The following is a 16,990-nucleotide window of genomic DNA, read 5'->3' as shown; positions in this document are numbered from 1 at the left end:
AGCAAAGGCACATACCAAAAATTTTAGTAATAAACATCTTCCCAACACTTCATTCATTGTCCACCAAGAAATGGAAAATTATTTTACTCCTTTTTAATCTCCCTCTCCTATCTTCTTCAACTATTATGGAAGAGCCTTATCAGTCTGCCCAACGTCTTTACACAGTTCCTTCCAACTCTCAGTTTTTTTCCTGCTACTTCAACAAGAAATTTCCTATTCTTCCCACCTACACGAGTACCCAGCTTTACTCCCTTACCTTTGATGTCAGAGGCCACCTCTCTTATCCATGTTCTTAATTCCATACCTTAAGGCATCACCGGAGATTTGTTCCCTTCAGCCTATGAACATACTCAGTGCTTCACTACAGGTTGAATTGGTAACCAGCCTTAGAAATTTTTCTTTTCTTTGCAACTATTTTAATGGAATATAAGAGGAAGGGGAGAAAAACATGTATTCCACACCCAACAAATTGAAATGAAATCTTGGAAATACTATTTCTTTTCATTTATCCTGCTTGGGATTTAGGATTCCTGGATCTGAGAGTATGTGTCTTTTATAATTACTGGAAAACTCTTAGCTATTATCTTTTCATATATCGCCTCCTGCTCCAGTTTCTCTAATTTCTTCTTCTGGAATTCCTAATAGGTTTTTTTTTGGGGGGGGGGGTTGGAATATTTTTCTTTCCTCCATATCTCTTAACCTCTCTGATACTTTCTAATTCTTTCTCTCTCTCCTGAATTCTGCGTAATTTCCTTTGACCTACATTCTACTTCACCAATTTTCTCTTTAACTCTGTCAAACCTTAACGTCTAACCATTAAGTTTTGAACATCAGTGGCTATATTTTTTATTGCAAAGTTGTCTTTTAATTCAAATCAGTTTGGTATCTTTAATATTGTCTTCCCAGATTTTTTAATTCCTTTAATATTTGTAATTATTTAAAATATTTTTCCTTTATGGTCTCCATGTGGTAAGTATATTATTTTAAGTTCTTAAATGCCAAATCCTGCTATTTGGTCTACTGGACCTTGCTCGTGATTGGGGGTGATGAGGGTGAGGAAGAAATGGATTGTATTTTTAAATTGTGAGCTCATCCGTAGTTGGGTGTTCTCTGTAGAAATTCTGTAAGGTCTGTGTAGAGATGCTCCATCTGAAAAGATTTTGCTTGGCTTCTACCAAGTAATCCATAGAAAATCTTTTTTTTATGTTAATTTTTATGTTAATTTCTTGGCTTAAACATTCCCATAAAAAAAAAATAGGTAGTGTAAACTTGAATCTCAAACCTGTGTAAGAGCAGACTTATGGTGATAAGTTATCACAGCAGACAAAAGACATAGACCAGGTCCTGGCTTAGTGTATTTAGGGATGGAGGGCTCTCGGTTCTGGCACCCTGCTCCCAGCAAATGCAAGGTTTTCTCTAATGGTATGTAACCATTAAAACCTATTACCGTGATTACTGATACTGGCAAAATGAAACCATAAAGCAAGCCACACTAAACGTCAGGTTGTTGTAAGTTCTCTCTCTTGTTATTAGTTCCCTCTGTTGCTGCTACCGTTTGGGGGAAAAGAGGGGTGATCTTAGGGTATTTCCCCTACTATCTTGAGAAATCAGCAGTACATTTTTTAAAATATGTTCATTATATTTTATCCAGCGTTATCTAAGTATTTTATAATGGGAAAGCTTTCTGGTTATATAGTCCCCCATATTGCCAAAAACAGAAGACTAGAAATTCTACTATAGAGATTTACAGTTTATAAAAATGCCAGTGAAACATTCCTTATAGAACATTTCTTAAATAGATTGTTACCCATTTTGACATCCTCTTCAAAAGATAAGAATGTACTTCTCAGATTTCCTAATTTCTTATAATGAACCAATAAGGATTTATTATATATGAGCATTTCCAAACATTTTTGATGCTGTACTTTTCAAATTCTACTCCTCTGTCTTTGAACATTAATAATGACTCCTATTTTGAAAGTTCTTTCACTTGCCCCTGCTGCCTCTATTCAATCAACAAACATTTGAGTACCTATTTTGTACCAGGCCCTTTTCTGGGTGATAGCAACACAATTTTAAAGAAAACTACCCAGTCCCTGTACTTGTGGAGCTTGTATCTTAGTGGATAGAGACAATCATGTAAATATGTCAAGTGGTGATGAGTGATACAGAGAAAAGCAAAGCAGGATAACAGGTCAGGTGATGACAATCTGGTTGGGGCCATGAAGGGGAGATACTGCTATTTTATATAAAGTGATCAGAAAAGTTCTTTCAGACAGGGAGACACTTGACAGTCTTTAAGGATGGCAGAGGGAGCCAAGCAGATATACAGAGATTAGCATCCCACGGCAGGGGACCCGAGGCATGGAGAAGGGGATCAGACTCCACCTCCCACAACCAGGCACACCACACCAGTGCCTCAGGACCCAAGGGATGGAGCCAGGGATTGGATCCCCCTCCCACAACCAGACACACTATGCCAGCACCCTGGGACCTGCCCGGGGACCCGAGGGATGGAGCCAGGGACCGGACCCCCCCACAACCAGGTACACTGTCAGCACCAAGGAGTATGCCAAAAACATCACATCCATGTGGGTGGCCCACCACAGCTACCACGATAACCATGGCTGCCACAAAAGCGGCCAGATGCCACAACCACCATGTAGATGGTCCGCCAGCCACTGGAGTGCATTGACACAAGGAGAGTCATCAGCAGAGATAAAGAAAAGAGGAGGATGTCTCTCTTCACAAAGCCCATTCCAGGGTGACAGAAGAGGCATCTGCTCTACAATAATATTGGGGGACCTGATTACACCTCTCAGTATTGGACAGATTATCCATGCAACATATCAACAGAGTAACCATTATTCTTTCAGAAGGAGAGAAGAAATCTAGGGTAATTAGAGGGGGGAAGGGGAGGGTGATGGAGATGGGGTGAGATTGGACAAGGGGCATAAAGAATAAGTATGATTTGTAACAATATATATGCTAGTAATATTGATTTGATCAACATATCTCAACGTTGAACCCCCAAAATATGTATAATCAATTTTGATTCAATAATTTTTTTAAAAAGAGATGAGCAGCAAATGCAAGAGCTCTGAGGCAGGAGCACACTTGACTGCTCCACGGAGACCAGTGTGCCTGAGAGGAGTGAGGTGGAGAGTGGTAGAAAATAAAATCCGAGAAGCCATCACTCCACACATTCCCTCCTCATCCAGTCAATGACTATACCTTTCCCCTTGTCTCTTGCAATGTCTCTCAGCCCCAATCTTCGTCTTTAGTAATAAAGTCTAAGTAATTTAGTAATAAAGGTCTTAATTAGGTTTGGTTTGTCTGATTGCCTAGTGCAATAATTCCCACAGGGTGGGTACACAATAAATGTTTGATAACAACATTTTGAATTACTTTTTTCAGAATATGTTGTCTTGGCTGACCCCTCAATGAGCATGTGATGGAATCTATTATCTCTGAATTTGGTTTCCTTGAGCTTTACAACCCCTGGTTTGAAACTTTATTGTGATGGGAAATGAAGTTATGTTCACACACAAACTTGACAAACTAAACCACATTTTTATTATCGCTTAATTGGCACAAGGTTCACTGATGTTACAATTCACTTTTACAAAGGCTTGTAAATAGGAAAATACATTGACACACAAAAATATAATACTTCAATATCAAATTTAAACAAATGATTTCCAAAGAAAATACAGGTTATTTATTTCAATAATTAAAGGTGGTTCTTCTGTATGTACTGAATCATGTATACATTTAATTGTATGTTTAAGGCCAATGGAATCTGTAGCTAATTACTTACTTGGTTCTTAAAAACTGAAACATGCAAAACTGTCTTATTTATTTTTAACTACAAAAATATGCCATATAAAATGTGCCCTGATATGTAGCTGTAAAATTATAATGTATTCCACTAAAGTCTTATGGCAAAGTTGGAAGGCACTGATGTATGACTATGACCCAGCCTTGAAACATTTGAATCTTTTTTCCTCACTGGAATATACAATTCAAATGCATAGGCTTCAATGACTTCTTTGGTATTTAAAAGATGCCCTCATTTCAAGGATAGAAATACATAAAATCTTAGTAACTATCACTAAGTTTGTTATGGGAGTCTTAGAAGGGCAGTGGCAAAAAGCATGACAAGCGCTCAATAAAAAAGCTGTTTAGAAATTATCATAGAAAAGTAATTATTTTCCATCATACTCATATTTTTATAATTATAGTTCTGTCAAACATTTGCTGCCACAAAATACATTTATTTTTATTCTTGATTTAAATTATAATGAGTAGTATTTCTTCCTAAATAGCCATTAAACTCTTTGGAAAATTTAAGCCACTTTAATAAATAAGAATTTTCCCCTAAATGATCTTTGAACTTTATAAACAACTTCCATGGAGCATACTTTAAAACCACCTTTAATTTGGTATAAAGACACTTTGGCAACACAGCAGAATGCATAATCTTGGCAAGAACCAGCAAGTACAGTAGATGTCCATGATCTCAATGAAAAATACAGGCTAGAGAACACTTCAATTTTCTCATATTGAACTAGAGTACAAATGTGACCACTTGAATATAAACATCTAGCTTCCACCAAATAGCAAACAGATATTTTATGTAATTAAAAACCAATTCCTTCAATTCTACCAATGAAAAAATAATACAAGGTACAGATCTCAATGATACAAAGCCTGATGGTGAAGACAAAAGATTAGTAGTTTATAAGCCAAGTGAAACTGCAGCCTGAAAATGCCATACCACCTTTATAAATATGAAGAAAAAAGAAGCTAAATATTCACCAGTCACAAATAACTTCAGCATAAACATTGGCTATGTTCAGATGCAGCCAACACATAGGTCAAGTACGAATGCACAGATCACTGTGAACTAAAGACATAAAATCCTTGACCCATCAATCAACCCTTCAGAGCAATGGAAATACAGTGGAAAGCCAAAAGCCCTACTTCAGTTGCCCATATTACACTAAGCCACCCCTGTCCTCACACCTTCCTTTCCCACCAACAAAACAGTGAGTATACAATTGGTCAATCCAGTCTATCCAAGGTCTGTAGCTACAGCAGTAATTTGTCCTATTTTCATATTAAAAGGAATGTGTACATAAAATTAGCACTCAAAGACATTGAACTGATGTGTGTGTATATTCTTTTTTAACATTCAAGGGATTTTGATAGCATTTTAGAAGGTCACCTATGGCACAAGTTTTTAAATTTGGATTCAAGACTGTGATAGTTTTATATTTGCATCTAAGATCTTAAAAGTGAGACTCTGGGCCTATCTCCATTAAGGCGGGTGACAGTATCCTCAGTCATTCTATGTAATAAATATACTCTTCTCTGGCTGCAAAATCTGGAATCCTTAAATTATCTACTGCCATGTGATAAGGTTTTATAAGGCACTTTTGGCTCTGTGAAATATTTCTCTTAATTCTCGGGCTGAATCTTAAAGACATATTTACAAAGCTACAACAAATTAATTGTAAAACTGGATGCTTTATTTACAGGCCTAACAGGGATGGTAAGCAGCAGTCTATACACAATGCCTGTTGATCTCTCACTGTGCCACGTATCAACCATAGAGAAGATCACAGACATGGGCCACCTGAAATACTGTGTCACTCACTTGACTTTCAACAGCCACATGCCCCCTTCTCCTTTTCTTCACTTAACTGATCTGTAGAGGTGTGACCATTAGACCGCACCACTCCTTCAGGAATCCAGGATTTGTCCACACACCGTTCCATTCGCTTCATTATCAGGTCCAGGAGCATCTCAATTGCTTGGCTTATGTTTGTCCCATTGGCAGCACTAGTTTCAAAGTAGGGGATTCTGGAAGACAGAGACAGCTCAGGTAACAAAATGTAGAGGGAAAGGACAGTGATCTTTGCCCTTGATAGTTCAAATTAGGGAATAAGTAAATTAAAAATATACAAGATGACAAAAACATTTACCACCCCAGGGAACCTTAAAAAGTGAAAAAGACAATAAAATAAAATAATTCACACTTCATTCCCAATAGAGATGCAAACTGGAAATTTTAGACATTTAAAAAGACCAAGTTCTCTTTCTTTTTCTTTTAAGGGAGTATATTTACCAATATATATTTTAGTAACATTTATAGAATTAAGACTTCTTTGGTTTAAGAATTTAGAACTTGATTCTTGGCATTAAAAACTATTTAAATTTTTCTACATGAAGAGTAAAACTTGAAAACTTTTAGAAGAAAATCTGAGGCTATCTTTATAACACTTGGATAAGGAAGGATTCTTAAAGTAGTTATAAAACCTCAAACCACAGAGAACATGTTTCATAATTTTAATAATATTAAAATTTTAAATTTTGGTGCCACAACATATTTCATAAGTTAAAAGATAAACTACAGACCAAAATAAATGGTTGTGCTGCATGTAACTGACAAATGGGTTAGCATCCAAAAAAATACAAATAATTTCTGAAATTAATATAATAAACAAAATACAAAAATAGACAAAGGATAAGTAAACAGGAAATTCTCAAAAAGAAACAACATTTATGGAAAAACATTTAACCTCACCGAAAAGATGGGAAATGCAAACTAAAATAAGGGCACATTAACTCACACCCATCAGATTAGCAAAAATATAAAAATCTCCCAATACCAAGTGTTGCCAAGGATGCAGGAAAAGCAGAACTTGCGTTTACAGCTGGTGCAGGTATAAACTGTGCAGGTATATGTGTAATTTTTAAATAACTCATAAAACATTATTTTAAAACTATAAGGCTATATTTCACATAATCTTGAGAAATCAATCTTATTGTAGTAATCACCTTTTATACATTTCAGTTAGTCTTTACAACAGGATTAATCAACTGGCAAAACCTTCTTGCTTCTTAATAAAGTCAAAAAAGTGGTAATAAAATTGTACTTCCTCAAACTGTTGACTTCATTTCCACCACTTGGTAAGGAATCTAACCAAAATGCTCTTAGATATAAAAACTACAAAAGAAAGTTGTTTTAGCACCTCAGGGAGTCCTGCAAATGAATTCAGTAACCCAGTCCTCACATTTATTGGAACTTTAAAATCCTCCATGATTACTTTTCTTGAAGAATGTCTTTGTTTTCCTGTATTCTCACAGCGTGTTAACATTACATCAGTGACTTTGATTACAATTTCTCTTATTTACTGTTTCTTGGCTGGTAGCAGCTTCCACATAAGAGCTTTTGTAGGTTTTTAATGCTTTTACAGATCTTTTCAAAACTGCCCAACTTCTGATATCACTAAGAAGCACTCTTAGGGCATACACATGTAGGGACGTAAGCCTGTTTCTCCATTATGATTCCTCATGATGCTGTCTTACTGTCGCACAATTCCTCCAGAAGCTAACAGGCCTTGCCGCTGAACTTCTGCAATTCTCTCCTGTTTTAGTATAGCTATTAAAAACTACTTGAGGAATGATCACCTCATTTGAGCATTTATCCACCCATCAGTGAGTTCTGCAAGACATGGATGCTCCATTGATTCGACCAGCCCATGTTCTATTACCCCTTTATTTGCTGACTTGAAAATATCTTAATCAGAGAGAGTTTTTTGGACAAATTACATGGTCTTAGCAGTTTTTAAATCTCCTGCCTGACTACCTCTTTAGTGACTCTCAGTCTTTATTCCCCCATCTTCATCTGTCACCTTGTCCACAAAATATAGTGCATCTAAATAAAGATAGTGCATCTATCCTCCTCCCCCCATCACATGCATTATTTGACTAACAGCTGTGAACAGGGCATCATTTGTGATTGGATTCAATAAATTTTTATATATTGAGTATCTATGATATTATTGAGCTAAATCCAGAGGACAGTTTGTAATGCTGCCATTGTTACGGGAATAGAATTTTGGATTGAAAATTCTCAGAGCATAATTCCTTACATTTTCTTCATTATGATCTTTTTCAATTATACCCATGAAGAATCAGTTAACATCTACAGAACATTCTTAAACTTAAGGAGAGGGCTTGGCCATTCTATCACCATTTAGAAATGTATTACATGGAAATGTATTACTGAAAAACTCACACACATGCCCAAGAATAAATTGGAAATACCAAAAAAAAAAAAAAAAAGTAGTTGAGCAATAAACTTCCTTTAAATACTAATTCACAATAATGTACAACTAATTTTTAAAATTCCTTTAAGCTCAATTATAAATATTTTTCCAAATCTAGAGTCCTCAACCAAATCTTCATTAAGCTGTTTCTATTCTCCATAGTTTCTCCCCTCTCAGTTCCTCAAAATTATATCATGGTCATTTTTGAAGCATAAGTGAGAAAACATAATTGAAAGTACTTTGAAAACTATAAAACTTATGCATGGAAATTATGAAGGTATGGGACAATGGTTAAGAGCCATAACCCCTAGAGTCGGGCTGCCTGTAGTCAGATCCTGTAATTGTACTGCATGTCACCGACTATGTAACTCTGGCAAGCTATTAACCTCCATGACTCAGTCTCATCTGTAATACCAAATGACATCAGTATCTTCTCGTAAGGATTAAATGAGTTAATGTTTAAAGCACTTAGATAAGAACCTGACATAGTAAATACTTGATAAATGTTTATTTCCAACACAGAAAGTTTATTTGTAATTTTGTTGTTTAAAACTCAGAACACATCATTTTCAAAGAAACAATGTCACTGAATCATGGAAAACCATAGCTCCAAGAGACCTTAGCAACACTGTAAACGTTAAATTCCCAGAGTAGCCCACAAATATTGGTTTAATCCACACTGTAGCTGATCTGTAAAATCTACAGTACTGCTCTATTCTGGTACCTGGGACCGTGCTTCCCTACATCAGGGGTGACTCACTCAAATCTGTCTTAACTAAAGCATTTGCCTCCCTCACTCCTTATTAAACCCCTCATTCCCCAAGTGGTCTTCACTAAATGCTGGGAGAAAATGGATGTTACTTTACTGATTGATACCAAGGTTTACACGCTGATGCTTCTAGCAGAGCTATGAACTATTATCCAATGATTATTAACTTAAACAAGCATTTAATTTTAAGTCACTCATATTAAAAGATGTACAATATTAGCAAGACATAGTTTGGATTTGTAACTCCAAATTCAAGTAACAAACCTCTTCTATATTTCAATTAAAAGTATATTTTCCTGATATTTGTGAACCTCCAGGTCATATGACCAGGAGTGAGGTTAACAACTTTAAAATCTTTAAACTAATCATTCAGAGTTTTCCAAGTAATCAGGGCTTTTGTTTTTACAGGAATAAATGAATGCTAGAATTCACTCCACTCCACTCTGAGCTCTTTGAGCTACCAGAGGAAAAGCAAATTAGATGAGATCCACGGAGAAGACCCTGAATTAAGACTTTCCTTTCATAAGAAAATGATGCCTAGGGACAGAAATGTGCCTTGTTCTAACATTTGAAACTTGGACTGTACAGCCAACCCTGCAGGCATAAAAAGTCAAGTGGATGGACTAGAAATATTTTTATGTCTATATATTCTTACAGAGATCCGAACCCTTGACCTTGGTATTATCAGCACCACAATCTAACCAAGTGAGCTACCTAGCCAGACCTACCTAAATACTTTTATTAAATGTGTGATAAATTTTTAAAAGCAATATAAATATACCTCAAAGTCTGGCATTGGGGAAGAAAGTGAAGATAAAGGAAGAAATAAAGTATAGCTCTTAAGATTCTCAGTTCTAGAGCCAACTACTCATATCCCACTTCCAGCTCTGGCACCTCTGCTTCCATATCTGTAAAGGTGAGTAACAGTGGTTCACAGGTTCATGGTAAGGAGGAAATGAGATAATACATGTAAAATGCTTAGCAGAAGCCTAGCACCTAGCAAGTGCTCAATAAATGTTAATGTAAGGGAATTTTTTCTTCTCTCAAAAATATTCTACTTTTCCTAAAACTTATTAGGCAAAAATTTAGTACAATTAGCAGAGAGATTGATATTGTTCTTTCTGTCCACGTGGTGGTGCTAATGTAGCATTACCACGGAGCAGTATTGCCCAAGGTATGAAAAAATTCTGTGCCACTGATCATGATATCAGTCTGTAAATGGCCACCCAACAGCCATTTGGAGTACATGCAGAAAACTAACTTTAATGCACTTTTTAAAAATACATTAATGACAAATTTTTAAATTAAAAAATTAAATGAACAAAATGATAGATTCAAATTCATGAGGGGGCATGATAATTTGCAGTTTTTCACCAAGATATCCATATCTCACTTATGTCATAGGTCAGAACCCACATCAAGATGATTTCTTTCCCATTACTTATTCCCACAAAACTAGAGGCTCCTAAGTCCCAGTTAGAGATTGCCAGAAATGACAAGCGTGTTTGATGGTTCTATGAAATGGTTCTGGATATTTGGCTCACATGTGGATCTAGACATTATGGAGAAATTTCTCACTAACATGAGAAGTGAGTCTCACTACCTTTCATAGTCTGTTGGATACCAAATGAACGACATTTATAGGAAAGGGCTGGTATGCTGACTGTTTGAAACTGGGAGATTGTGGCAAATCTAGATCCTTTCCTGAGTTAAATGGGGCTATGCAAATTAGTCTTGTATGTTTGGTTGTGGCTTATTTGTGTGGTTTTTAAACATGCTCAATGATACTTCACTAATTTATTTCTCAGATCAAGAAAGGATGTTATCAAGTTTGCAAAGAATAAAACTATCAGAGATCAAGTTATTCATCTAGTACAGGCTAGGTGAGAGACACTGAGCATTCCGCTGAGCTAAGCCACTTGAAATCCCAGAAATAGTCTGTACTGATGTTATTAATGTTGTAAATGTTTTCAACTCCTCTTTCATTCCAGAAAGTTTTCCACACCTTTCTATCACTAGCCATCAGCCTTCAGTGGGGAAAAAGGCACCTTAAATGTGTTGTCCATTTCTTTGCACAGCACACAAAATACATACATTCCGTTTTCATGCTTTGGTCATATTCACAATTTTCTCTATTTCCCCCGATTCCAAATCAAGAACACTTATTATAACCACCAGCTATCCTCTGTGAATAAAGCAATGTGGACAGGTATCTCAGTGCAACCATTTTACTCAAAGAGTAAAGTCCTTGTCTACTCCCTCAGTACCAGTCTCAGTGTCCCTTCCCAGTCTGTATTATAGCTGCTGTAATTAACTGTGCAGGATAAAAATCCTCCTCTCTTTAGCATGGATTTTCCAATGATGGGTCATTGAGCACATTTCCCTCATCCATGCATGGCACAAGTAGACAACTGTTCATATACATTCCTTTAATGCATGTGCAACCAATGAAAAATGTTATAATTACTAAGAATAAACAAGAGTTCTGTGAAAATAATCATTAAACTTATATGCCAAATTTGTGAAATGCATGTGAACTAAATTCCTCCATCGTATTTTCCTCTGAAAATGCCAAACAGCCTACAGAACTACACTTCGTGCTTCCAAAATCCTAAGGGAATTCTGTTTTCTTCCCTTTCCCCTCTTTTCCAAGAGTTTCAATTATTCTTATCTGATAATCCCTGTCTTTTTTTTTCTTTTTTATTGAATCATAATTGATTATACATATTTTGGGATTCAATACTGACATATGTTGATCAAATCAATATTACTAGTATGTATATTGTTACAGATTGTGCTTATTCTTTATGCCCCTTGTCCAATCTCTCCCTATCCCCCTTTCCACCCCCCCTCCAACCACTGATAATCCTAGATTTCTTCTCTCCCTCTGAAAGAGTAATGGTTACCCTGTTGATTTGTTGCCTAGATGATCTGTCCAATGCTGAGAGGTGTGTTCAGGTCCCCCAATATTATCATAGAGCAGATGCTTCTTCTGTCACTCTGGAATGGGCTTTGTGGAGAGAGACATCCTCTTCTTTTCTTTGGTCTCTGCTGGTGACTTTCCTTGTGTGAACGCACTCCAGTGGCTGGCGGACCATGTGCGTGGTGGTTGTGACATCTAGCCACTTTTGCAGTAGCCATGGTTACTGTAGTGGCTGAGGTAGGCCACCCATATGGATGTGATGTTTTCGGCATGCTCCTTGGTGCTGGCAGTGTGTCTGGTTCTGGGCAGGGGGTCCGGTCCCCTACTCCATACCCCAGGCCCCTGGGCGAGCCCCAAGGTGCTGGCAGTGTGCCTGGATATGGGAGTGGGGTCCATTCCCCAGCTTCAAGCCTCAGGTTCCCAGGCTGGCCCTGAGGTACTGGCAGTGTGTCTGGGCCAGAACTAATTTTTTGTCCTTTGCTTACTTCTAAAATGGGGGAACTTCCTGTGGGAACCAGTACTTAAACTGTGTGGTTGAGCTAAATTGCTGCTTTGCTCTTTCCCTAGGGAAGGCTTTTTGTGCAGCTCAGGGTTTAGTGGTTGACCTTATAGGTACTTCCAGCTCACCAGAGACCCGGCGCACCTGGATTTTGTAGAAACTCTGATCTGGGCCTGAGTTTTTTCATCAAACTGCACCCCATGCAATTCTGCATTCCCAACCAGTCTCCTCTGAGTGGTCCTGCACTGATTGGGGGACAGATCAGCTGTCCTTGCTGTGTCCCAGTGTTCTCCTGGTGGGCCTGTCTCCCCCACCGCCCGTGCTCCAAACACTTCCCATGGGATAAGCCCTGCCCTGGTCCCTTGTGATGATTCACTGGCCTCTGAATGGCTCCCCTTTTACAGCTGTTCTGGCTCCTTGCTCCTGCGTGTCTCCGCGGGAACCCTATTAGTGGTCTTGCTGTCCTGGGGGCCACCAAGGCCCTCTTGTCCCCTGCTGCCTCCATGCAACTCCATCCAAAGGGCACAGCTGCGGCTTCTGCTGGCTCATGCTCCATGCACTCAGCAGTTCCAGCCTTAACGCAGCTGCAGCCCGAAACACTCCGAGCAGTTTTTTCTTTCTCTCATTGTGGCTTCTCCCGCCATCACGCACTCTGTAGGTCTTTCCTCCTCTTCCCCTGAGCTCTACTGGCCCCAGCTTGGCTGTTGTTACATTTTTATAGTTGTAAATTGGTTGATTTGTGGGAGAGAGTGATGCTGGGGACCGTCTATTCCACCATCTTGATCAGAACTCCTGTCTTCTTATTTTAACTCAACTTGAAAACTATAGATTGAACCCCTATTAAATACTCCACAGACATTGTGAGCTGGGCACAAAATGTGAAAAAGACATTGTGAGCTGGGCACAAAAGGCGAAAGACGGTCCCCACGTTCCTCAGAAACCAGATATGACAAGAGATGATGTCAGGCTCTCTGACACCAGGCAGCTGTGGAATCCTGAGAACTGGAACACAGGAAACAAGCAAAGGGCTGAAGCAGCCCAGAGGTGTCAAAGTCAATCCTGATTCTTCCCCAGTACTTGAGAATATACCTGTTTGATCTAGCTGACTTCTCTAACTGCCCTATTTCTGGGCATTTACATATTTCTCAAAACATGGTCTAGCTCCGTGGTTAATTGCTTCATCGTTCACTTCCTCCTTACCGCCTTGCAACACAGCTCCCAGCTTTGACACTTAGTAGTCTCTGTGGTATCTGATCTCTCCTTGTTTCTTGTCCACTGTGTTACATGCATGCCTCTTGAGAGGAGGGGGCATATTAGAACCACCTGTGGGGCTTTGTCAACTCCACTTCAGAATCACCTGTCAGTGGTTCTCAACCACTACACATGGAAGTCACATGGAAAACTTTTAAAGATACCAGTGCCCAGGTTTTGTAATATGTCAGTTTGGCTAGGATAAACAACATTTCCCAGAATTCCCCCTTCTGGTTAGTGGGGACCACAAGAGAGACTGGGGGTGGGGAGGAAGAGGGGAGTGAAGCAGCAGCCATTTTATAGCTCTCATATGCTGTGGTCTATCTACTGGCTCCTCTTGTTGGCATAAACCAGCAACCAGACCTGCCCCTGATCCACCCTCCCCCAGATCCTCCTTCACCTGCTCAGACTGCTAGACCAGGTGTGTGTGCTTAGTCCTGTGACAAAGGGCCTTGGTTTCCGCGGGACACCAACACCATCCAGGTCACAAGCAACAAGAACTGACATGAGTTTCAGTCCATCATTGTGGGTCCCAGCTGATCCTCTATTTTTACACCCATCTCCCACTTTACATCCATTTTCTCTTCCTGACTGCCTGTCCTGTGGACTTCAAGCTTCAGACACAGACAACAACTTGCAGAGACTGCATGGCCCACTCGCACAATTGCATATGGTCAAATCCCTGTAACAGATCAACTTCATATACAGGTATACTTCTTCAATCAAACCCTGCCTGATAAAATCCTCCAGGCCAATTATGTCAGAAGCTCAGAGATGAGGCCCAGACGTGAGTAGGTGTTGAAAGCTGCCCAGGTGATTCTAACATGGTTAAACACCATCTACCCCAGAGTGAAAACCTTCATATCCAGTTGCAAATCCTTGCCAGAATAAGCCAGTGTGGTTGACAGGAATCCCCCAGGTGAGCTAGAATTGAGAAAGATGTAAAGTTCTGTTCTGCCCCACCCTATGTGTTTTCTCTGATTTACTCTTCCTTTTTCTTTTCCACAAATCCAGCCTCTACCCACCTCACACATCACTTCTATCTCCCTCTATGTAGTCTTTCCTCCCTCTATATTTCCCCACCTATAGCCCCCAGACTGATCTTGAAAAGTATGCATGACATCCCTCCATGTTCAAAGGCTTTCAGCATCTCCCTGTCACCCAGGAATCGAATCTAATCTCCGTAGCTGGTATTCAAAGTTCTTCAGAGTCTGGCTTCTTCCCACCTGGCCAACTTATCCCTCCACTCCCTTCCCAGTGAAAACACTATCTTTGAGTGTTTCTGAACCTCCATCAACCCAAGGAAGAACAAAGCAGTGGTCACACAATGAAAAGGGAAAGGTCCTCCCCAGGTGTCCCTGGAGTCTGCCTAACCACCAAGGCCACTAGCTGGGTTATTTCCTATCATACCACACCATCTCTATCCCCCTCCCCTCCCTTCTCAACCCTGCTTGCTGCTGCCCACTTTTAATAGTAAGGGTTTGAACTTACATTTGAGTTCTCACTGTATTAGAGGTAAAAAAGTAAAGTACAAATTCATTTGTATAAGTGCCCTTGACACTTTAATACTTTAAAAAGCAGCAGCTGACTCCCTTCATGTCCAATTCACACTGCTTCTACTATAATCCTATTCCTAGAACTCAAGGAGAAAGACAGTATCCTGCTGACCCTCTACCAAAAAAACATAGCCTAAGCCAAAGGGGATCTTCACACTCCTCTCCTGTCACAGAAATTTCAAAACCAGCACCTGGTCTGCAATACCCAATAAGGCCTTCTTGTATGCTAGAGCTCTCTATGACAGTGTATGAACTGGCTTTGAATGGTCCTGGCTGAACATAAAGGATTTCCTTATCCCAGAAGTCTCCTGTTTGCATCTTGGAAAGAAGGCTTTACACAGTTAGTACATTTGCATGTATAGCTGCCTTTCTGCAAATGCCAAGCGATTGAGAAAATAGAACCAGAGCACTGAAGGATGCCCTCAGCCCATGCTTTTTCTATGGCTCCCACTATCACATACTATTAATATGAAAAGTAGATCATTTGACACCTCCCAAGGCCTGCAGCTCAGTTTTTTAAAACATTTTTCACATTTGTCTTTCTTATTACTCATTCATGTGCTAATGTTTATACTGAAAATGTGTTCTTTATATTTCTCCACAGAAATACTCACCCATATTTCTCTGCAAGTCCTCTGGCTTCCTCCTCTTTTACTACTCTCTGGTCTTCCAGATCACTCTTATTTCCACATAACACTATATCTGGGTTTTCACAATATGCATGCATTTGTAGCTGGCCTATTAATATAAGAAAGTTTATTATAGGTAAATAGATCATACAATAAAAAACTGTATGATCAATGGAGAATACATACAAAAGTGCTTTGAAAACTGTAAATGTAAACACAATATAAGGAAACAATATAATGCTTTCAAAGCATCAATAATCCAATCTGTAAAACAATGGATGGGGAAGAAACGTAAAACTACTCCTGTCCTTAAGCACTTACCCAAGTTCATTAATATCACAGAGTGATGGAAGAATGTACTAACCCTCAAAAGTGTGAGTGCTCCCCAACACACAAAATACCTGACTGTCCTTCATTTGAAAAGAAACTTGAAGGATTTCCTAATTACTTTTTTTCTTTTGGCAGCTGGCCAGCATGAGAATCCGAACCCTTGACTTTGGTGTTGCAAGGCTCTGCTCTAACCACCTGAGCTAACCAGCCAGCCCTTTACTGCTACTCTTAAAGCTCTGTTTTCATATATATTCTCTCATTTTTCATACATATTCTCTCCTTAGCAATGACATTTTTAAAAGAATTGTCTTCCTATAAACTAACCTATTTCTATCTAAAATATTTTTCACATTTTTCTATTATCCAAGGGCAGAATCAACTCATTTAAAACAAATGAGATATAGGATTTAATGAGGAGAAAAGACCCAGAATAAATAGTAAATGATTCTATCACCAGAACTAAGAGAGACTAAAATTCTTACTTTACAGCTTTTATTTCTTTTCACCTGAAAGCCTGTAAATTGTCATAATTATAAAAAGCAACTGAATCAAACCAAAAGAGCTTTAACTAAGCTAAATAGTTTAACTTCTGAAAAAAAAAAAATCCTCATATTTGTTACTCATTGCACCCCAGAATGAAATTAAAGCAACCTAAACTTTCACAGTAAGACTTCAAAGTTTATGGCCTAATTTATTTTTTATTAGTTAACCAGAAAAGTATTGACATTTTAGTTCCTCATTATGAAATTGTGTTCATCATATCTTATCAAGAGAAAGTCAAGTTGGTGAGCATTTCCTGAGCATTAACACAGGTCTGATACATTGCATGGAGTTTTGGGACACTGTCCTTTGACCTCAAGGGGCAACTTGGGTAACAAGCCCTCCATAGGCAAGACGAAACCATGAACCATTT

General features: G+C 38.7%; 1 protein-coding gene across 4 annotated transcripts in view; it reads right to left on the bottom strand.

Annotated features, from left to right (window-relative positions):
* Positions 1-3,720: 3,720 nt before the first annotated feature.
* The window catches only part of RAB27A (RAB27A, member RAS oncogene family), a 71,872-nt gene continuing 58,602 nt past the window's right edge, over positions 3,721-16,990 (bottom strand). For all 4 annotated transcript variants that reach the window (XM_063089885.1, XM_063089886.1, XM_063089884.1 and 1 more), the window contains 2 exons: positions 15,733-15,856; positions 3,721-5,868 (listed from right to left, as the gene is read on the bottom strand). In XM_063089885.1, coding sequence (XP_062945955.1) covers positions 5,670-5,868; positions 15,733-15,856 — 323 coding nt within the window. In that variant the 3' untranslated portion in view covers positions 3,721-5,669. The remainder of the gene's footprint in view (positions 5,869-15,732; positions 15,857-16,990) is intronic.

This window comes from Cynocephalus volans, chromosome 3 (genome assembly GCF_027409185.1).
Source record: "Cynocephalus volans isolate mCynVol1 chromosome 3, mCynVol1.pri, whole genome shotgun sequence".
In the NCBI taxonomy this organism is placed as follows: domain Eukaryota; kingdom Metazoa; phylum Chordata; class Mammalia; order Dermoptera; family Cynocephalidae; genus Cynocephalus; species Cynocephalus volans.
This window is presented reverse-complemented; position numbering and strand designations above follow the sequence as displayed.